The sequence below is a fragment of the Dendropsophus ebraccatus genome, chromosome 14 (genome assembly GCF_027789765.1).
Source record: "Dendropsophus ebraccatus isolate aDenEbr1 chromosome 14, aDenEbr1.pat, whole genome shotgun sequence".
NCBI classification, from domain to species: Eukaryota; Metazoa; Chordata; class Amphibia; order Anura; family Hylidae; genus Dendropsophus; species Dendropsophus ebraccatus.
Window position 1 is genome coordinate 31,219,244 of NC_091467.1, and position 23,009 is coordinate 31,242,252.

General features: G+C 44.7%; 1 protein-coding gene across 3 annotated transcripts in view; it reads right to left on the reverse strand.

Moving 5' to 3' along the window:
• Nucleotides 1-904: 904 nt before the first annotated feature.
• The window catches only part of MAP3K14 (mitogen-activated protein kinase kinase kinase 14), a 29,376-nt gene continuing 7,271 nt past the window's right edge, over nt 905-23,009 (reverse strand). For 2 of the 3 annotated variants that reach the window (XM_069951804.1, XM_069951803.1), the window contains exons 2-16: nt 14,811-15,037; nt 13,040-13,112; nt 12,677-12,869; nt 11,361-11,825; nt 10,534-10,671; nt 9,176-9,305; nt 7,795-7,926; nt 7,185-7,289; nt 6,933-7,096; nt 6,478-6,628; nt 5,947-6,183; nt 5,755-5,849; nt 5,456-5,585; nt 3,808-3,908; nt 905-2,740 (exon numbers count right to left, since the gene is read on the reverse strand). In XM_069951804.1, the coding sequence (XP_069807905.1) occupies nt 2,537-2,740; nt 3,808-3,908; nt 5,456-5,585; nt 5,755-5,849; nt 5,947-6,183; nt 6,478-6,628; nt 6,933-7,096; nt 7,185-7,289; nt 7,795-7,926; nt 9,176-9,305; nt 10,534-10,671; nt 11,361-11,825; nt 12,677-12,869; nt 13,040-13,112; nt 14,811-15,021 (2,529 nt within the window). In that variant the 5' untranslated portion in view covers nt 15,022-15,037 and the 3' untranslated portion in view covers nt 905-2,536. Of the gene's footprint in view, nt 2,741-3,807; nt 3,909-5,455; nt 5,586-5,754; nt 5,850-5,946; nt 6,184-6,477; nt 6,629-6,932; nt 7,097-7,184; nt 7,290-7,794; nt 7,927-9,175; nt 9,306-10,533; nt 10,672-11,360; nt 11,826-12,676; nt 12,870-13,039; nt 13,113-14,810; nt 15,038-22,394; nt 22,449-23,009 lie in introns of those variants that run through there. The other variant, XM_069951805.1, reaches the window with a different exon arrangement.

The following is a 23,009-nucleotide window of genomic DNA, read 5'->3' on the forward strand; positions in this document are numbered from 1 at the left end:
TGCGTCCGCTTCTCCCGGGGGTCCCGCGCGCTCTCTAGCGTCACACAGCCTGTCAGCTGGTAGGCCGCTCAGCCAATCACAGGCCGGGACCGCCGCGGCCTGTGATTGGCTGAGCGGCCTATCAGCTGACAGGCCTCTGTGACGCTAGAGCGCGCGCGGGACCCCGGGAGAAGCGGACGGCAGGAGCAGCCCTGGAACGTGGATGGGTAATGTATATCGTTAGTCGCCGGCCACACACCGCTATTACACGCAGCGGTGCGCGGTCGGCGCCCGACGAAAATAGGTTCTAACCTATATCAACGATCAGCCGATGATCGTTGTCATCGGCTGATCGTTGCATTTATTACACGGAGCGATAATCGGCCGAATCGGGCCAATTCGGCCGATTATCGTTCCGTGTAATACCACCCTTAGGCTATTGTCACATGTAGTATGAGACCAGCTGTCTCAGAAAAGATCATCCCAGATGATCTTTAGTGCCGCTGAGTTCTGATGGTTGCGCATCAGTGCGCGCCTGCATCAGAACTCCCCACAGAAGACACAATGGAGCGTGCGGCCGGAGCTGCTCACTCCATTGTGTGCACTGACAGGGTTTTCTGCGGCTGCTATTCACTGAATAACGGCCGCAGAAAACGGACATGTCAGTTTCTCACGGCGCCACTAGGGATCCCGGCTGGAGTGTATACTATGTGTACACACTCCGGCCAGGATCCCTTTAGCCTGCAGCACTACATAAGTTCTGTGGAAAAAACAGAACTTACATAGTGTGAACATAGTCTCATATTGTAATGTGCAAACAAGGCCTAAAATGCAGTGACTTCCTTTTCATTTCCCTGCACAATGCATGAAATATACAATAAATAATTTTCAGGATGGAGTAAGGCAGATAAAATGGAAAGACAAATAGGATTCAGTTCGAGTTTTATTCAGCATGAGATTTACAGACATTTACATTAATTCATTGAATCAATTATTGCTATTTCATTCCATCTTTATATACATTACAGATATTTCCTGACCTTCCCTGTTACATATAGCTCATGACATAACATTAGTAAATTGCTAATTCCTGTAGTTCTCACCAGCCAGTTTAGTTGCATCTGAGGGGTCCTAAATTATACACTGTCTAACATGCACAGTGCAAGAAAAATCCACCATAAATAAGGAGAATTAATGTAAGGGCCCTATTACATGAAGTGATTCTTGGCTGAACAGTAACCAGCTGACGAACGGATAAACACTCATTTATCAGCGTTCTTTCATACAAGAAAGTCATTAGCCGTGAGCACATCCGAAGGGGCTGCACAAACGATCCAGTGACTGTTTGGGAGTCCCGGCCACACAGATGATAGAGCCTTGTGAAGGCTTGGTAAACAAGTGCCGATCACCAAGACCTCATTTAAAAACAGGATCTAGGCATCTAACAAACCTGAAATTTGCATTAATGCACTGTCGGGGTGGGTTGTGCTTTGTGCTATTAGTGCTTGCACAAGTTCCACAAAAGTGCTTTTTGGGGGTTATGACCTTATAACCAGACCCACAGACATAAACAGATCAGGCACACAGTCCTCTAACTATCTTCTCATGTACTAGACAATTGTGCTTGGTCTGTCATTTAATTTATTGGTTCATTGGTTGGTCATTCCATTGGAATGGGGAAAATAGCATAAGGGTAGCTTCGCACACACCGCATTGCAGCGGATTTTCTGCTGCGGATCCGCAGCAGATTTGATCTAAATAACTGAACACAGCATCAAATCTGCTGCGGATCCTGTTCGTGTGAATACACCCAAAGGGTATTCCAGTATTCCCTAGGATTACAACCTGTCGTTTAGCTTGCTGGTCGCACATGCTCAGTTGCAGTGCTAGGAGTTATAGGAGGCTGAGCTGTTTCAATATAAAACAGCAGATGATGGAATCTAATGTGAGATGCTCAGCAACTTTAATAAAGATGCTCTGAGCAGCAGCCAAGAACATATAGGGTGAGAACATCCTGGAGTAGATGAAGACAATGCGGGGTAGGAACTCTCATGGGCTACTGACGCACATAGGGAGAGACTTGTGACAAATAGGGTAATGATACATATTTAGGATGTAGGATGTGCGCTACATTGTTGCTCTGTGTACTGTCCCTGCAGCCTAAACTCCGCAATACCCCTTCAGGATTATAAATCCCTGAAGGCCAATCATGGTCTAATGGGGCTTTCCAAATCATATATCTAAAATATAGCTTTGTCCTTTATACATTTAGTTCCCAGTATACTAACTCTCGTATCATTCTGTTCTGTCATTGTTATTGGCACCAAGTCCTGTTTTCATAGTTTTCAATTGTCAAAAGGATCACAAACATTTTAGAATTTTCAATTCTATGTATAAGAAAAGTCTTGTTAACAAATATACCTTCTAATTACAAATAGGATTACTGTATAAAATCAGAACGTGATCACGTCTGTCCTTTGTATGAGGCCCGGACAGTCCATAAGGCACACGTGTAGAGTTATGTTCAAGGAGTATAGGAACTCCTCAGTCGTTGCGATCACTCTGGGGTGTCTGTCCCTCCGCCTGTATATACCTCCCCTGTATTCCCTTCTTCTATCTTCCCTTTTTTCACTCTCCAGGTCCATATCCCCGGATCAGGAGCCAGGGCGCACTGAAGCTCAATCCCGCAATCTGCGATATCTGTGTCCCAAGGGATGTAGGTTCCCTTTGAGTTTACTATGGTGAAAGGTTTTATAGGAATCTGTAGGACAAAAATACATTGATAGACATTTTAGTAAGAGGAGCGGGGATTCACTTCACATAGCAAATAACTTTATTTTCATTTTTTTCATTTAAGAATGAAGTTGGTTGTATACTTGTATACTCTACTTGTTGCTCTATAGCTGTTGCAAAACTACAATAAGCATCAGTGCATTCAGCTGGGAGTTGTAGTTCTACAACAGCTGGCAAGTCAAAGACTAGATGAATAATCTAGTATTTCATTCAGAGGGATCTATATCTTTATAGTGGTTAATCTACATGCAAAATGCAATTCTGTAGTAACCCATTGACTAGTAAACTACAGTAATCCACACCAAAGCTGTGTTTACATCATATTATATAATCAGTGTATGCACTGGGTTAGTCCCAGGTGACATCACCAAACACAGCCCAGGGCTCCCATTCACCCAGCCAAGACTGAAAGAGTGTCCTTCAGGGTAGTACATCTTTTCTTGCGTTCCTATAGAGTAGGGTACTGCATATTCTGTGAGCTATCTATTTTTTTTTTACATGGTTACACATATACAGTATATAGTGGGATATATAGGGTTACAGTCCTGACACATACTTTCATCTTATAGTCGTGGTGTGATGTAGTTAGTACCTGGCCTATACCAGAAAATAGATTGATTTCATCTTTCAGTAGATTGCACAATGGCGATTGGTCATGGTTGCACCAATATTAGGTAATGTAAGGTATCTGTGTCAACAATGTCTCAGGTAATAGGTGGCAATGCCACTAAATCACAGCACACATGCACATGCACAGTTTAGAAAATAAGATCTGAAATAAGATCTGAAAATGTGAAAATAAGATCTGAAATGTGATCACTTGTTTGAGGGATAAAGTCATTTTTTCCCCCTTTAAGACTGGGGTCACACTAGTGTAATATGGACACATTTTCTGTCCAGATGCTACTGTGAACCTGCAGTCAGGCTGAGACCTCTAGCTATAATATATACATATTATCCTAATGTTACTCCAGCCTTAAACAGTGGACAGGCTTCCTGTCTTACTGTATGTCACAGTACTGGATTGCTTCTTACCTGACTGCTGATTCCCACTGCCAGGTCTCCCAGCTTTGTTCTGCCGGACTCCCAAATACTCAGGATCTCCCCACTGAAGGATTTCAGTTGAACTTTCACCCCTAGAACACAGAAACCATTGTTATCAAATTTGTATCAGAAAAACTGAAAGATCACAACAATCCTAGTGTGCTAATGCACCATAGTATTGGGCCTCCAAAATATTAGAGTGCCAATGTTTTATGAACCACAAAACATGCCAGAGGTGGAGAAAACTATAAAAATGTCTTCCTATCTGTGAGTTTTTTTGCCATCTCATGGTAATACGCTCATAGCTTATGAGGAATGCAGGCCCTGAAGAGCTGGGGTTCTTGTTTTAGGCTATGGTCACACATAGTAAGAGACCGGCGGTTCCATGACCCGGCCAGGTAACGGAATGGCCAGTCTCAGAAAAGATCATCCCAGCCGGTACTGCAGTACCGGAGAGCCCGGCACTCACCAAGTAGATTATGCTTCTTTATTGTAGTGTAGCAAACATATGGTACAAGGACGGGTTTCGGCCAAGCATGGCCTTCATCAGCTTAGGGGTGTACACCCCTAAGCTGATGAAGGCCATGCTTGGCCGAAACGCGTCCTTGTACCATATGTTTGCTACACTACAATAAAGAAGCATAATCTACTTGGTGAGTGCCGGGCTCTTCCTAATATCTGAAAATTTTTCTCACCTCGAGCACCACCGCCACGGAAGTGCCGTCTTCTACATATTTCTACGGTACTGCAGTACCGTCCGGATGATCTTTAGCGCTGCTGAGTTCTGATGCAGGCGCATCCGTGCGCGCCCGCATCAGAACTCCCCACAGCACAAAATGGAGTGTGCGGCCGGAGCTGCTCACTCCATTGTGTGAACTGACAGGGTTTTCTGCGGCCGCTATTCACTGAACAGTGGCCGCAGAAAACAGACATGTCAGTTTCTTGCAGCGTAGCTAGGGATCCCGGCCAGAGTGTACAGCTTGCAGCGCTACGTAAGTATTGAAGAGATCACGGCTGTTGTAACAACGGTCGTGATTTCTGTGGAACTTACGCGGTGTGAACATAGCCTTAGGGTGCATTCACACATACAGGATCTGCAGCATATTTGATGCAGTGTTCAGTTACTTAGTTACATTGATATCAAATCTGCTGCGGATCCTGTACGTGTGAACGCACCCTTAGGGGGACATTTATTAAGACCGGCGTTTTCTGCGTCGGAATTAAAAATGTCCCCGCAGCTCCAACATTACGGAGATTTATGTAGAAGCGCAGTGCTTCTACAGAAATCCTGTGCGGGCGAGTTCGCGCGCCAGGAAACCTACGCCAGCTCAGAGCTGGAGTAGGTTTTCTGACTATTTTATGGTGAACAAATTGATGAATAGAGCGGACTCTGAGTCCGCACTCCCCGTTCCGCTCCCTCCACACCCCCTCCCCGCCCACCTGGCTTACCGGGCGGAAAATGGCCAGATGCGAATATTATATATTTATAATTATATTTATAATAAATTTATTCACATCTGGCCATTTCAGCTAAAAACTACGACTTTTTTCATTGATAAATGTCCTCCTTAGTGTTTTATTGGACCCCTATGTCATTCAGTACATGGCCCACTTAGAGAACAGAAATCTCTTAACTTACCATTGCACCAGCTCGGTGTAGTTGTGGTTCCTCCACTGAACAATGAATCACTTTGCAAGCTCCAGGGATCCTTAAGGCTGTCCCATGAATGAATCCCAGAACTTTTCGTGTCCCAAGTTGTCATGGAATCCTGCAGAATTTAGAGAACATTGACATTGTCAGTATATAAGTTCATCTCAATCTACTGCCAAATAATAATAGAATAGTAATTAAAAATAAATATATTATATATATATACATATATATATACATACATATACACAGTATATATAGACAATGCCCCAATGTTATATTAGTACCTTGCGGCTTTGCAGAGGCTCCAGGCTGGGCTCGCTCAGGTACATTTTTTCATTTTCCAGAGAAAAAGGTTGGGATAGGTTCTCCACGTAGAGGTCTATAGATAGAGGAGTGAGATTTTAACAACTTTTAACAAATTCATGCAAAATCCAGTCTAGTAAATATATATCGAAAAGGTCATAGCAACACTTTACCTCGTTCCAGGCACTCAATCTCCATTTCGTGTGATATTTTGGTTTGTTCCACACTTTTGTGACTTGTAAAGGAAGCTTCCTCTGTTGTCTGCTGCATACAGTAGCCCTGTGTAGCCTTGGCTTCTTCAGGACAAGTCTTGGGCTGAGAACCAGGGATCTGTGGGACTTCTGTGAAGGGGGGAGGAAATGTTCGTGGTTCCCTGTATTCTGTGTTATATGAAGATTTCAAGCCTCCAACTAGAAGAAAGAAACGCGTCATTATTATATTATAAGTCTGGTATTGGCTTATTTATATACTGTACTTTATTTCATTGCAGGCAGATCCTGAAGAGGAGAGCAGCGACTTGTTTGTAAGTGGTATGTATTAACAGCATGGACTGTCTATGATATAGATCAGGGATGGGGAACCTTCTACCCTCCAGCTGTTGCAAAATTACAATTCCCATCCTGGTAATTGTAGTTTTGCAACATCTGAAGGGACATAGGTTCCCCATCCCTGGTATAGATACTAAACATTAGTACAACACTTACTTTTTCTAAGTGCAATGTCCACTTTTTGGATGAGATCCGCCGCATCTCTTCTGATACTAGGATCCTTCTGAAGTCCATCCACTATAAGGTTACGAGTTAGATTGTTACAGCTAGGGGGGATTTCTTGCAGAGGGGGTGGTTCTGTGGCAATCTAAGAACAGAAGGTGATAGAATGTTATTTTGTGTGAAAATATAAATCCTGTTTGTGTACTTTATATTAGCTTACATGGGGTATTCCCATCTCTTACAGTGTCGCCATAGGATATGCAATCAAAGTGATAGCATATCCCTTGTGGGGCATATATCTAGCATTTTAATGTTTACATGATGTAACTCATTACAGGGTACGTATATTAATCTATTTTCAAGCTAACTTAGCTTAACTTTATGTAATATAACATGGGTTTCCAATATTGAAATACCGCTTGCATACTTGATAATATTATTATTCTTACCTTCAGACATAAGGGTGCTTTGTGCGTGCGGCTCCATGGATGCCAGCCATTCAGCATGTGCAGAAGCATGCAACATGCACTCCACACATCTATTTTTGTGTCACAAGGTTCCCCACGTACTACCTCAGGAGCCATGTGTGTTTCAGTACCTGGGACATGGTCACCTATAGGACATAGTAGGTACAATTTATGTGCTCTCTGTACAGCCTCATATTGGATAAGCTGATGTCAATTACTAACACTGTCACCTACCTGTCAATAGCTGTGTCTTACAACCACCAGGAGGTAGATGTCCTGCATGCCCGAAATCACACAAGTATGCCGTATTTCCGTTATCAGAAAGGAGTATATTGTCAGCTGAAAAATGAAAGAAAGGTTAGATGGAAGACATTATGCAAAAATGGGAGTACATGTGGAGAATAACATTTATAAAGTAAACTGGTATTTCCATCTCACAGTTTCACAGTTATTCCTGTACCATAACTTTTTTATATTGGAGTCTTTGAGGTGGCCCCGGGTGTCCTCTGTCTATCCTACCAGTCTCCAGTCATAGATCTCTCCCTATACTCAAACAGGGAGAGATTGATCAATCAAGGGCAGGAAGAAGCCCCCTGGCACCGCCTCGCTAACTCATGGTTTGGGCATGGTGAAAGTGACGACAGGTTTCCTTTAACATATTCTGTGAAATATCAGGTGCATTACAGTCCTTTTCATTTCAATGAAGAGCAGCTGCTGTCAGATCTAGCTAAAAGCAATTGAACCCCTATCACAAACTCTCAATTCTCATTCTCAGTAGTGAACTTGCTCTTAAAAAGTATAAAAAAAAAAAAGGAAAATGGGAGGAAAATGTTGTGGTACTGACCTTTTATGTCTCCATGCAGTATGTTGGCAGCATGAAGATCTTTTAGGCCTTGCAGTACTTGTCCAGTGTAATACAGGGCCTGATCCTCTGCTAAGAAGCCACTTCTTTTGATCAGCTGGCCCAGAGATCCACCTGGAAAATATAATATTACCAAGGCTGAAAATGACTGCAGACATACACATCTAAGAAGCTACAGTGTATATTTATCATGTTTAAGAACCATTTATGTTTGAGATTTAAAGGTGAAGCTGCTGTTTTTCCCCGCAGTCTGGGGTATAACCCAAAACCACTAGATGTCAGCACTTGTAAAAACAGCATTAATTAATTTAAATTCTTTTAGGTTTTTCTTTGTGACCGGGTGTGATCAACTATTACAATTAATACTTTTTTTCCATTAAAATAAAATGTTTAAATGTTTTTGATTGTGTCCCTTTAAAAAGTTGGCCCTGGTGCATGAGTCATTGTGTTATCTGGCAAATAATACCTAATAAACTAGTCCACGCAGTCCCCGGACTTGAGGTATATCCTGCACTAGTTTGTTAGTTATTTGGAAGCTGGTTAGGCATTGTTGCTCCAACTATGTGTTTATGTAGTCACTAGTCGCTCATATGTGCGAGATTTCCTATACAATATTTCTACAGCATTTTGCACTTTAATATATACCTTCATTGCTGCTATACATATTCATTGGACACTAGATCTCTTACACTAGGCACTTTGTAAAAAATTCTTCCCTTTGGTTGGGCCCTTGATTAAATGTACCATGCTTCCTCTTACCGTTTAACTCTGTCCGGGTGATCTCTGTGGCTCACCTATGTCATCTGTTTAAATCTGTTTGTATTGTTATCTTGTAATTTTTATATGTGTTTTTATGAACTTCATATGAATCATCAATAAAGTATATACTGTTCATTACATTTTGTTGGAATTCATTACAGTTTAGTAGGAATTTTCTGATTTATCTTACCTATACCGGGTGGTCGCTGGTATATACCGCTTGGCACCACATCTATCGCTACACGAGTGCTGCATTCATTCTGAAATTCTCTTACACACACACATATATATATATATATATATATATATATATATATGCATGCCTGTGTCTGTGTTCTATTTTTATCTAACCTGATCATATGTCCCTAAAGTGCATGGAGCGCTGAGGATAAAGGTAGGTTTCTTACCTTGGTAGTTTAGTAGATATGTACATGAGGCAGTTATTGGGAACTGTAGTTTACTAGATATGTAAATGAGTCGTACTAAACCTCTCTTGTAACATTTTGTGTGATGATGTTACATTTAGATTTTCTGACCAGAACAATTATTATTCTTAAGAACTTGTAGTTACTAATAGGTGGCTGTCAGTAGTCATATCCCTTACCATCCATGGGCTTCATAAACACAGTAATCCAGGGTCCTTCTCGGACTGCCCCATACACTGGGACTATTTTTTCACAATTGACAGCTAAGCAGCATGTCAGCTCCTCAGATCGGAATCTGCCAATACTTATCTGAAAAGAGGAGGAAATTAAAGTTTGACCTGGGGGAAGTAAAATTGAATGAACTAACTTTAAACTGTTTACATCACACGCATAGGCCTCAGATTTGCAATGTCCTTGCTCCATTAGGCTGGGTTCACACACAGTATATTTCAGGCAGTATTTGGTCCTCATGGCAACCAAAACCAGGAGTGAATTTAAAGCACAGAAAGACTCTGTTCACATAATGTTGTAAGTGAGTGGATGGCCGTCATTTAATAGCAAATATTTGCTGTTATCTTAAAACAACGGCTGTTATATTGAAATAATAGTAGTTATTTACCGTTATATGGCGGCCATCCACTCAATTTCAACAGTGTGTGAACAGATCCTTTCTGTGTTTTTAATCCACTCCTGGTTTTGGTTGCTATGAGGACCAAATGCTGCCTGAAATATACTATGTGTGAACCCAGCCTTACTGTACGAGCTGTGCACACTTAAGATAAACTGCAAAAAATGTTTGCAATTCATCAGAACTTTTTTTGAGTATAGACAAATTAGATTCTGAGTCAACGTGGTCCATTTGATCTACTAGTACACTGAAGTACAGGTGAATGATCCTCTTTAAAACAAAGTCCCACTCTCTAGGGACTACTGCAGAAATCTGTGTTGGTTTATGCAGTCCACAATAACTTGGATTTAATGCATGGATAGGCTGTTGGCAATCACAGACCATGAGGCCAATACAATTCTATGAGCCTATACTGCAAATATGACATGTATAAGAGCAGGTCTGTTCTTTTTGTGGTCCGGGCTCAGAACAAATGTACAGACTGTAAAATACACGGTCAGATGCATTGGAGTACAATGTGTCTGTGCTGTCTGCAACTGCATACGGTATGCATATCCTATTTATGGTTATGTGCAAGGGGCCTAAAAGCAAGCCCCCACATCTTACCATCACATGTCCATTTGCTGAAGGGGAAATGCAATATTACATGGTCCCCATTTAAATAAATGACCGGCCATGCAATGTATGGTTGCACTATGTCTGTCTAAAGAGGAGAGTCTTTGCAGTGGCCTTTTTTATGGGCTATTATTGGTTAGGATGTGTGCCAGGTGGAGATCCTTTATTATAGTTCACATGCTCTCATAGGGACAGTGAACACACCCTGTTTATTACTGATGCTTGTGGCTAAAAGACAACTTCAGGACGATGCATGGACCTGTAACATTTAGGGCATTTGTGCAGAAATCTTACCATTTTGGCTGCAAACTTAAATCCAGTTCTGTTGTCTGTTCCCAAGAACACATCTCCAAAGGCTCCTCTACCCAACACTTCTTTACTTTTTCTCCAGTGAATGCCTTCTTTGTACTCATAATCTATCATTTTTAATTTCTAAAGAGAATTAAGAATGTAAGTATTTAATAAAATCCTCAAACATTCGTTCAAAGTATATAGATACGAACGCAATTACAAATATTTACAGAATATATATGGACGCAGTTTTTTTGATCGCGTTAACGACTTTTCTTAGTGATTTATCTTCTCGTCTAAATGCTTATCGTTTAAAACAAAAAAATCATTGCTTGTCATTCACTAAATGGGCGATTAAGCAATTTATCTGAGCGTGTAAAAGGACCCTAGTCTATGAGATTGTCTTTAAAGCAGGAAGATACACTCAACCATGCACTTCTCTTCCTGCTTATTGACCACTCGGTCACTAAGGGTCCATTCACACTACAGAATCGGGGCAGAAATTCTGTGTGGAACCCCCACCTGCATAATCGGCGCAGAATCCTGCTTGCTATGTGTTACAATGGGACATGTGAGCGGAAAGTGCAAGGCCTCCCATTGAAACACATAGCAGGGCGATTCCGTAGTGTGAACGGACTCTAACCCAGACTCTATGGGACCTCTGTATTAGGGAGATGGAGTTGTAACCACTATAAAGATAGATTAGGAGATTGATAAATTTGACATTTTGTCCCTTTGCTACAATTTGGTCCCTTTGCATTTGATCTCATTGAGAAAATGACAATATATGTCTCATCTCATACTAAGTTAAGTCCAGTATATTGTTTTACCTCATTTAACAGGATCCCTTCATTGCACTCCAGGTCATCATCATCACTTTTCTTCCAGGATTTGGCTAATGTGCACACGTTTTGTGGTTCTCCGTAGCTTACAGAATCCTTAAGAGCGTACAATACCCCCTCTTCCACAGATTGGGAACTCAGGCCTTTGCAGAAACCAGTAAACTTGGAAGAACTCCATGATGAGAAACTATTTCCTTCAAAATCATCAAGTCCCAAGGCAGCAATAATTTCTGGAAGCCGGTCTCTTGGTTGTTGCACACCTAATACATTGGTTTGTGGCTGAAGCTTTCCAGCACCCACATGGCAAATGCACTGAGATAGACTAATAAGCTTGCTGAGCACTTTGCTGTTGTCATCAGCATAGAGCTGTGAGTTCAGAGGTGAGTATTCAGCATTTTTATTGGGTTGTTGGATATTGTTTGTATGCCACTGTTTGGGCTCAGATTCTTCATCCTACATCAAAGCAGGAAACACTCTTTTAATTTTCTCAAGAAAAGTTTTACATTCCTAATTGTAAATGTCATACTATAGTTTATGCTTAAACATAGAGTACAGAAAGCATAAATGGACCACAAAGTCTGTCATGTCTGCTGCATTTGGCTTTTTCCAGCTGTGTGGATAGACACAAAGTGGCACATTTCTGCCACTTCATCCTAATGATTTTACTAGTAATGATATTACTATGATCACATTGGTGGCTTCCACCCCCCAGATTGGTGACTGATATCTCCCTAATTGGTGACTGTTATCCTTCTGATTGGTGATCTCTATCCCCCTGATTGGTGAGTGCTATCCCCCTGATTGGTGAGTGCTATCCCCCTGATTGGTGAGTGCTATCCCCCGATTGGTGAGGGCTACCCCCCTGATTGGTGAGTGCTATCCCCCTGATTGGTGAGTGCTACCTCTTTGATTGGTGAGTGCTAACCCCCTATTTGGCGACTATTATCCTTCTGATTGGTGACTGTTATCCTCCTGATTGGTGAGTACTACCCCCCTCTCTATCTCCTATACCTTTAATTTGTGACTACTATCCCTTTGATCGGAGACTAGTATCTGTTTGATCAGAAAAGGTTGTTCCTTTGGTGACTACTATCTTTTTGATCGGTGACTAATATCCCTTTGATCAGTGACTGCCTTGACACTGCTGTCACTTTAAACTATATCTGAATTCATTAAAGCCTTGTCTAATCAGCTTTCGTTTGAAACCCATAATAGACCAGTAAATATACCCAGTGCCTCCACCAGTACGCACACACACAGACATTGCTGGCAATGTTTTGGTGTTTCACCATATCCTACATTACCTGAACAGGTATTGGTGTGCGGGTCTCCTGTTCTGGAGACTGGGTTTGGCTTATGGTTGTTGAGGTGTTGTTATTTTTAGCACTTCTTTTCCGTCTCTTTTTCTTGCTTTTTGGCAATCGTGGTGGCTTTGCCAATTTGCCCTCAGTTGCATTCACCACATTATTAGGGATATGCTCATTGCTTTCTGTTAAACTGTGAAAAGATGAATAGAAATGTGGTGATGTTAACTGGAGGAGCTGTGTAAAAACACTTTAGTGCTAAGCATTGGCATCATCATAATAGTTAGGTTGCTGATATCTTATATGAAATAATTACTATCCATGGAAAAGATCAGAGCAAAGTTACCAGAATAGGCGAGTTACCTGTACTGCTTGGAGTCAGTGATGTACAACGGACCTTCTGGGGACGTTGGGCAAATCTGCGGTTTATTCTCACCTGCAATGTGATATAAAAAGTTCCTGTTTATCAGATGTATGGAGTAATGAAGAATGGTCAATAGAGATGTTTTTACAGGATTAAAGGCATTTTTCAACCAATAGCACCAATAACACTTATGCACAAGATAGGTGATAAGTGTGTTATTGTTGCGTGTCGCTATTGCTGGGACAACCACAAGAAAGGGGGAGCCATTTCCCTTGTTTAATGGAAGCAGCTGTAAAGCATGTGTGCTGATGCTTCATTCAACCATAGGCTTAAAGGGGTTGTCCGGCGATAAAAAATTATTCACAGAATAACACACATTACAAAGTTATACAACTTTGTAATGTATGTTATGTCTGTGAATGGCCCCCTTCCCCGTGTTTCCCCCCACCCACGCTAGACCCGGAAGTGTGGTGCATTATACTCACCGCATCTCGTGTCGTCCACGGTCTCCGATCCTCAGCAGTGACGTCTTCCTCGGGAGGCCGGCGGATCTTCCCGAGTGCCGGCCACCCTCTGCAGCATCATCCGAAGCTCAGCCGCGATTGGCTGAGCATAACTGTGCTCAGCCAATCGCGGCTGAGCAGCTGATGACGTGGCCGCGTCATCAGCCGCGATTGGCTGAGCACAGTTATGCTCAGCCAATCGCGGCTGAGCTTCGGATGACGCTGCAGAGGGCGGCCGGCACTCGGGAAGATCCGCCGGCCTCCCGAAGAAGACGTCACTGCTGAGGATCGGAGACCGTGGTCGGCACGTGACAGGTAATGTATAGCGCACCACACTTCCGGGTACACGGGTGGGGGTGGTGGGACACGGGGAAGGGGGCCATTCACAGACATAACATACATTACAAAGTTGTATAACTTTGTAATGTGTGTTATTCTGTGAATAATTTTTTATCGCCGGACAACCCCTTTAACAGAAATAGTGAAGCCTTATACTGGGCTAGCTCTGATTAAACTGGGGACACAACCCTGTTCTAATGGTCGGTATGGGGCATAGTGGTTGGGAACCTGGGTACTCGGATACTCATTACCTATCTGAGGGGTAAGAGGTAAGTATTAGGAGGAGCTATAGAGGAGGTTATTTGGAGTAATAGGAGTAGCTATCGCACGGTTTATATGGAGTAATAGGAGTAGATATAGGGAAGGATGTATGGAGTAATAGGAGGAGATATAGGGAGGTTATATGGAGTAATAGGAGGAGATATAGGGGAGGTTATATGGAGTAATAGGAGGAGATATAGGGGAGGATATATGGAGTAATTGGAGGAGATGTAGGAGATGTTATATGGAGTAATAGGAGGAGATATAGGGGAGGTTATATGGAGTAATAGGGGGAGATACAGGGGAGGTTATATGGAGTAATAGGAGGAGATATAGGAGGTTATATGGAGTAAAAGGAGGAGATATAGGGGAGGTTATATGGAGTAATAGGAGGAGATATAGGGAGGATATATGGAGTAATAGGAGGAGATATAGGGGTGGTTATATGGAGTAATAGGAGAAGATATAGGGGAGGGTATATGGAGTAATAGGAGGAGATATAGGGGAGGATATATGGAGTAATTGGAGGAGATATAATAGGGTATATGGAGTAATAGGAGGAGACATAGGGGATATTATATGGAGTAAGAGGTACAGTAGTAATAATGTTAGAGTAATTGAAAAATAAAAGGTCAAAAAAATGAGATATAGTGTGACCAGATCTTACATTCAGGTTGTGCTATGATGGAGATTCCCAGGGTGGAGCTCTCCTTGGTCCCTATGGCCGTTCCCTCCAGCATTACTTTGGCCCAGCCTTTGGATATGCCAACTTCAACTTTATTTTTTTCTACCAAGTCCAGAGACTTTACGAGCTGGTGGGAGTACACTGGGGTCTTGGTGGAGACCAGAGGTTGACCTTCGTAGCAGTCTATGGCCATGTTTGTTCTCTTTAGCCTGAAGAAATATCACAGTATGAGACATGCGACATTCAAATAGACAAGTAATTTATATACTTTTCTGCATGTGACAGTGTAAATATCCAGGATTATGTAATGTCTTTGTACAGTGCAGAGGGAGTCCATATATAAGCACAAGGTACTGCATTAGGCTATGTTCACACAACGTAAGTGCCGTACTAATCACGGCTGTTGTTGCAATGGTCGTGATTAGTACGGAACTTACATTGCGCTGAAGGCTGAGGGTATCCCGGCTGGAGTGTATACACATTGGGGGACATTTATTAAGTCCGGTGTTTTCAGCGCTGGGCTTAAAAATGTCCCCGCAGCACCAACAGTATGCTGATTTATGTAGAGACTCACTGCCTCTACATAAATCCCATGCGCACCAGTGTGTGCGCCAAGGAAACCTACGCCAGCTCAGAGCTGGTGTAGGTTTCCTTATAATTTTTTGGTGAAAAAAATGATCAATTAAGCGGACCCATAGTCTGCTCCCCCCGTTTCACCCCCTCCACACCCACTTCCCATCCCCCTGGCGAGGCTTGCGGAAAATGGCCAGATGCGAAAATTTATTCGCAGAGCGGCTATTTGCGAATAAATTTATTTGCATCTGGCCATTTTCTGCCGAGAAATACACCTTTTTGGGATGATAAATGTCCCCCATAGTATACACTCCGGCGGGATCCCTAGCAGCGCTGCAAGAAACGGAAATGTCAGTTTTCTGCGGCCGCTATTGATTGAATAGGGGCCCCAGAAAACCCTGCTCTGACTGCACGGTCCATTGTGAACAGCGGGGAATTCGCACCTGCATCCGAATTCAGCGGTGCTAAAGATGATCCGGTCGGTGCTGCAGTACCGGCCGGGATGATCTTTTCTGAGACCGGCCGCTCCGTGACCCGGCCGGTCTCATACAAAGTGTATATTTATGACACAATAAACATTTAAGGCATTATTAGATATTATTTAATGTAACAGGTTTTCTATGTGGAAGTGGAGACCTATAGGGAATCATATAATGGATTGCTATAGAAGGAGCAACCATCTCAGCCCATATTACCAACCAACCACACAAATCTTTACGTGATATCTGTACAAAACAAGGGCTGCTTTTGGTCCACAGTTGTTTGAGTAAATCCAAGTTAATCCAAAGTAAACCTATTCAGAATCTTGTAACGCCCGGAGTAGTGGATCCACTGGACCGGCACCAGCGATGGCACAAACCTCACCAGGGGGCGGAGTCTAAGGGGCCGCTGGTTTTCACCAGAGCCCGCCGCAAGGCGGGATGGACTTGCTGCGGCAGGCGACCCCCAGGTCGCTACCCCTGGCTTGGTTGCTGGTGTCGGCAGGCGAGGCGTGGCAGGAGATGGCACAGGCAATAGTCTGCAGATGAGAGAGCACGTGACAGGCTGGACACGGGAACAGGTGGAGTGACAGGGGAACAGGAACCAGGAACAGGGACTTGGGACCAGGTAACGGACAGGACTCAGGAACAGGGACTTGGGACCAGGTAACGGACAGGACACAGGAACAACAGGGAGCTGGGCCAAACGCTATGGGAAGCATGTAGAGGCTCCAACACCAGGGACAGGGCATGCTGGGATTTATAGGGGAGTGATTGGGTGCAACTACCAATTAGGTGCGGACTGGCCCTTTAAATCTGAGACAGCCGGCGCGCGCGCGCCCTAGGAGGCGGGGACGCGCGCGCCGGCCGGCACAGCGGGAGACAGGAGCGTGGAGAGGTGAGGCGCCCCCCGGGGCCGAGGTGATAGCAGCGCCGGGTCCCCGACTATGGACACCGGCTGCTGCATGGGGCAGGAAGCGGTCGCGGCGGCGGCCCGGAACGCGGGACGCCGCCGCGGCTGTGACAGTACCCCCCCCCTTTGGCCTCCCCCTCTTTCTTGCCTGCAGATGGCACAGGAAGCCACAAAGTCTTTGACATCTTGAAACAAACTGGACCACCAGTAGTGGCGAGAGATCCGTTGGCCGGTCTTACGGACTCCAGGGTGCCCGGCCTCCAACGAGGAATGACCCCACTTCAAAATACCTCTTCGAAGCGCAGGGTGAACATGAGTCTTTCCGGGGGGTACTCTCCGAAGCGAGGAGGTGACGACTGGTGCTAGGCGATCAGGCGGTAAAACATGGCAAGGGACTGTGGGTCTGTGGACGAGGACCTTCTGTAAGTTCTCCCGGTGGTGAGAGGACCCGACCTTAGTCTTGGGTACGGAGAGAGGGTACACCTCGGCAGAGAAGGCATCCGCCGAGTCTTGGTCTTCTGCCGGTAGGTCGGATAGAGGCTTGGCTGGGACAGGAAACGACATAGTACACTTGGTCTGAGGTGACCTGAGACACTGGTTGGAACAGTCCTGACCCCAACTGAGAATCTCCCCGGTTCTCCAGTCCAGTTGAGGGGCATGTTCTTGCAGCCACGGGAGTCCCAGGAGGACCGCGGGGGAAGAATGGGGCAGGACGTAGAAGGATATCTCTTCTTGATGTAAAGGACCCACCTGGAGGACTAAAGGTGCGGTCTGGTAGTACACACGGTCGGTAAGAATTTCGCCTGTGACCGAGGAGATAGTCAGGGGCCTGGCTAGTCGGGTCACGGGTAGCCGCCATCTTTGGACCAATGTTGCCGCAATAAAACTGCCTGCTGACCCAGAATCGAGGAAGGCAGTAGTCTGATGATTTCGTCCTGAGAGAGTCCGGATGGAAACTGGCATAGACAGACTTGGAATGGTGGCATTCACACCTAGGGACACCTGTCCCACCGGACCTAGGTGCGAGCATTTTCCGGATGTTTGGGGACGTAGGGGACATCCCAGCCGGAAGTGATCGGAACCACCGCAATAGAGACAGAGATTCTGCTCCAGGCGCCGGATTCTTTCACCAGGCGTCAGGTGAGCCCGTTCCACCTGCATAGGAATCTCAGGAGAGGGTTGGGACATCGAAAGGTCAGGATTCTGGAAAACCGGCGCCAGCTGGGGATGGCGACGGGAACGGGTTAGTAAATGTTCATGCCGAACCTCCTCCTCCCTCTCCGAAAAACGAGTATCAACTCGGGTGGCCAGTAGAATGAGTTCGTTCAGGGAGGTAGGCAGGTCTCGGGCAGCGAGCACGTCTCTCACACGACTAGACAGGCCCTTCTTGAAGGTGGCCAATAGGGCGGCCTCGTTCCAGTCCAATTCGGCTGCCAGGGTGCGGAACTGGATGGCGTAGTCACCAACAGAGGAGCTGCCTTGAGAGAGGTTGAGGAGAGCAGTCTCGGCTGAAGAAGCACGGGCAGGTTCCTCAAAGACGGAGCGAAACTCGAATAGGAAGGCCCGGAGATTGGCAGCAACTGGATCATCACGGTCCCACAGTGGCGTGGCCCAGGCCAGGGCTCTACCTTCTAATAGGCTGATGATGAAAGCCACTTTAGAGCGCTCGGTGGAAAACTGACTACTCAAAAGTTCAATGTGCATGGTGCACTGAGTCAAGAATCCTCTGCACAACTTAGAGTCCCCAGAGTACTTGCTTGGGAGGGCCAGTCGGAGTGAAGAAGAAGCGTCAGGAGGTGGTGTGCGCTGGGCAGTAGTCTGCTGCTGTAAGGCGGCAGTGAGTTGCTGGATCTGCTGTGACTGTTTCTGGATTTGTTGCGCCTGCTGAGTGACCACTCTGGCGACGTCACGGAGATCGGGCACCTCGCCGGGATCCATGGTTGGAGCCTACTGTAACGCCCGGAGTAGTGGATCCACTGGACCGGCACCAGCGATGGCACAAACCTCACCAGGGGGCGGAGTCTAAGGGGCCGCTGGTTTTCACCAGAGCCCGCCGCAAGGCGGGATGGACTTGCTGCGGCAGGCGACCCCCAGGTCGCTACCCCTGGCTTGGTTGCTGGTGTCGGCAGGCGAGGCGTGGCAGGAGATGGCACAGGCAATAGTCTGCAGATGAGAGAGCACGTGACAGGCTGGACACGGGAACAGGTGGAGTGACAGGGGAACAGGAACCAGGAACAGGGACTTGGGACCAGGTAACGGACAGGACTCAGGAACAGGGACTTGGGACCAGGTAACGGACAGGACACAGGAACAACAGGGAGCTGGGCCAAACGCTATGGGAAGCATGTAGAGGCTCCAACACCAGGGACAGGGCATGCTGGGATTTATAGGGGAGTGATTGGGTGCAACTACCAATTAGGTGCGGACTGGCCCTTTAAATCTGAGACAGCCGGCGCGCGCGCGCCCTAGGAGGCGGGGACGCGCGCGCCGGCCGGCACAGCGGGAGACAGGAGCGGGGAGAGGTGAGGCGCCCCCCGGGGCCGAGGTGATAGCAGCGCCGGGTCCCCGACTATGGACACCGGCTGCTGCATGGGGCAGGAAGCGGTCGCGGCGGCGGCCCGGAACGCGGGACGCCGCCGCGGCTGTGACAAATCTGAAGTTAACATAAATTTTTTACTCTTCAGCGTGATAATTTCTGCTGACAAGCACACTTTTTGCTGAATTATCCACTTCCCTATGTCAAGTATAAAAGAATAGCAGTACTATGATAGGGTTGGACGGGTAAGGCTTGTCAGACTGGTTCTACAAAAAGTTGGTTTTCGTTTCCTTATGTCATTGCTGCAGCACAATAATAATGATCCCATGGCTCAGGGCGCCCCCACTTCTCCATTCTCATACCACTGTGTAGTATAACTACTTCACATTATTCCTATAATGTCCTAACACCTACCACAATCGATCTTTTGTAGGTTATTACATTCACAGTTTACCGTTCTGAACGATCGTTTAAGTAATTTATCGGTCGCTAATAGTTTCTCAGGACGACCCACACAACATGTTTTATCGGTGAACGACTTATTACACGAGCAGATATGCGAACGATCGGGGAACTACCAACGATAATTTTTCAACATGTTGAAAAACAAAAATTAACGATTTTGTGATCGTTGGGTGTTACTACACTGATAATTGCTCATTTTCGATCGTTATATTGAATTTTTAAATTATAATCGCTCCGTGTAATTTATAAACACCCCTTAGGCTGGGTTCACACTGCGTTTTTAGCATACGTTTAACGGATCCGGTTTTTTTAACGGACAAAAAAAATAGTGTCAGCAACGATTCGTTTTGATCCGTTTTTTTTATAATGGAAGTCAATGTAAAAACGGATCAAAACGGATGCACACATATGCATCTGTTTTTGCAATCCGTTTTTCATCCGTTACTTTCAAAAAACGGATGAAAAAAACGAATTGCAAAAACGCAGTGTGAACCCAGCCTTATAGACAATTTTTCTTTTCTTTTTGACCTGTTCTCTGTTTACTTTCCATTCCTGGCTTTGGCTGCAAAAATCTGTCATATAATCTGTCAGATATCTGTTGGTGTAATAGAGCCCTTAGGGCTGCATCTATCTTCTTGAGCAACCGGTTATGAAACACTGCCTGGTGGCGTAAGTGTGAACATTATGGATGAGCAAATCTTAACCACGCTTGGGTCCATCTTAACATTTGCTCATCCCTAATGTTCACACTTATGCCACCAGGCTCGGACTAGCCCGCAGGGGAATGTCCCGGTGGGCCCCTTAGCAGGAGGTGGGCTTCCATGTTTTACAGCTCCAGGACATTGCAGCTGGAGGAGCAGCAGGAGGCCGCGGCTGTCAGATGTCATTAAGGAAGTGCTACAGGGGCACATGGACTGGTAAGTATACTTTCTTTATTATCTCCCCGCACGCTCCTGCCTGCTTTAGATTTGTTTTATGGGACTTCTCCTTTTAAGAAACCTTAGTGGCACGCTATGCTGTTTGCAAAGAGTGACTGACAAGTTACTAGCAGTGAGCTTGCACCACTGGTCATATACACAGCAAAAGGTTTGAAGTTAGCTAAATCTGGTATATGTAGGGTGGGCCCCTAAAATCAAATTCCCTAATGGGCCCAAGTTACCCCAGTCCGACACTGTACGCCACCATACAATGGAAGCTAATGGTATAAGGGGTTTATGTTGTAAATTGGTTATGTTGTGTACCCTATTAAAATCAGTGGCTAAAATGATATATGCTACTAGCTTTCTCTATTCTATGGATATCACAATATGGTATAATGTTCTAATATGTCAATAGGATTTAGATCATATTTTTATCTCTTGTACATTCACAAATGACGTGTGTACTTTATGAAACAATATTAGTGTATATCCTATTTGTGAATATTAAATTTATAGAGGGATGTCCAGGATCCTAACCACTTGGCCAGAGCTGAAAGCACCTCTGGGGTACACAGCACATTGATGTGACAGGGCACTATGTAATGCTTTATTTCACCTGTGGTGGCACCGTGGAGAGACTGAATTCTTGCTGTCAGGATTTTACACACCTGATCACTAGGACTTTTAGCAGTGGAATACTTTATGATTGTCTTATTGTCTAGAGGCCCGTCTTGACCAATTGTGACAAATAGGATATTGATTTCACCCTGATAGAAAGTTCACAATGTATAATATTGACCAAACCCATCAATATATGTAATCTGTACCCACAATTTCACCACTGGACCTCAGAAAGTAAGTGCCAGAGAATTAAGTAACAACCAACCACTATGAGATGTCAGCCATTGGTTACATTGCACTTATCACCAATTGTGCTTTATACTGATCTGCACAATCCCTATACCCAATCAATCTCAGAAGGAAAAATAACTATGTAAGGTGAGCTCACAATTTTATAGGATCCCATTTAATATAAGTATATAAGTCCCTGCAGATCAAGACCCACAGGGCATCATATATACATATATTTACCAACATGGGATGTCCTTTCTACTGATTCATACAGTACACAGGACCTTGATTTAGTGCCAGTTTTGATGCCCAAAGCATACCTGGCACATTGATACCCTCTATGTGCACATGTAGTGTCAGCCACAGTACCCCAAAAAGTATTAGTCATAGTGCCTAATAACCTTGCCAGCCCAATTGTTACCATATCTGGGCTGTCCAGCTGTTGTAAAGCTACAACTCCCATTGGTTGTAGTTCTGCACTAGATGGACAGCCCCGGGACGGGGAACATTGTCCTTGGCAGTGAGGCTACTGCATCCTTTGTGGCTTTCTCCCCCACCTGCCCCTTGTTCTGGCCCCATTTAGACTTGACATGAACTACTATTTTCCTGTTGCAGAACTATATTACCCACAATGCTTAGCTTGTCCTACTTCAGCTGCAGTTTGCATGTGTATTGAGGCCAGGGGTTTTCTGAATGCATCAATGTTATATTATACAGAATAAATCATAAACATAATGTTACCTTCTGATTCCTATAAATGTGTCACACACAAAAAAAAACCTGCATACATTAAGCCCACTCACAGTATATGTAAACAGATACACTTACTCAGGCAGCTGTCTGCTCAATCCATGTGCTTGAAACCAGAAAGAAGTGTAGTGACTACTTTCAGTTTCTGTCGGAAGGTTATTGAAGCCTGCCAGTAACAGGGCCTCCCTCTTGCATGCTCGCCTGTCTCCTCCTTTCTAGCCCCCCCCCCCTTTGCTGAGCCCCTCTTCCCGTTACTCCTCAACCCACCTTACTCTCCTGGCTGCTGATTTTCTTTTGCCCACGCCCCTTCACCCTGTTCACTTCTATACTTAGCCGCTTTGCCTCTTCTGCTTTTATATTATTTTTACAGCCATTGGCTGTTTTTGGACGGATTGTTTCCATATGTTCCTACCAAAAGGTTTATATTAAGGATTTTTAAGCTTATATTAAGGATTTACCAGTGACGTAACTTTCATTACTTCCCCCTTTATATGGGTTCTATATGGGTTTGACAGCAATGGGTGGTACATTTGCATCTCCAGAATGTGATACTATAGGTAACAGCTGAGGAAATGCACCAGGAGGGATCTACCCATGTTTCTATTTGTGGGATCCTTCTTCCACAGAGTAGAAAGTTTTTTAGTTTTTATAACATATCCTTTAAAGTGAAGCTTCACCTTCAAGAGGTCCTTA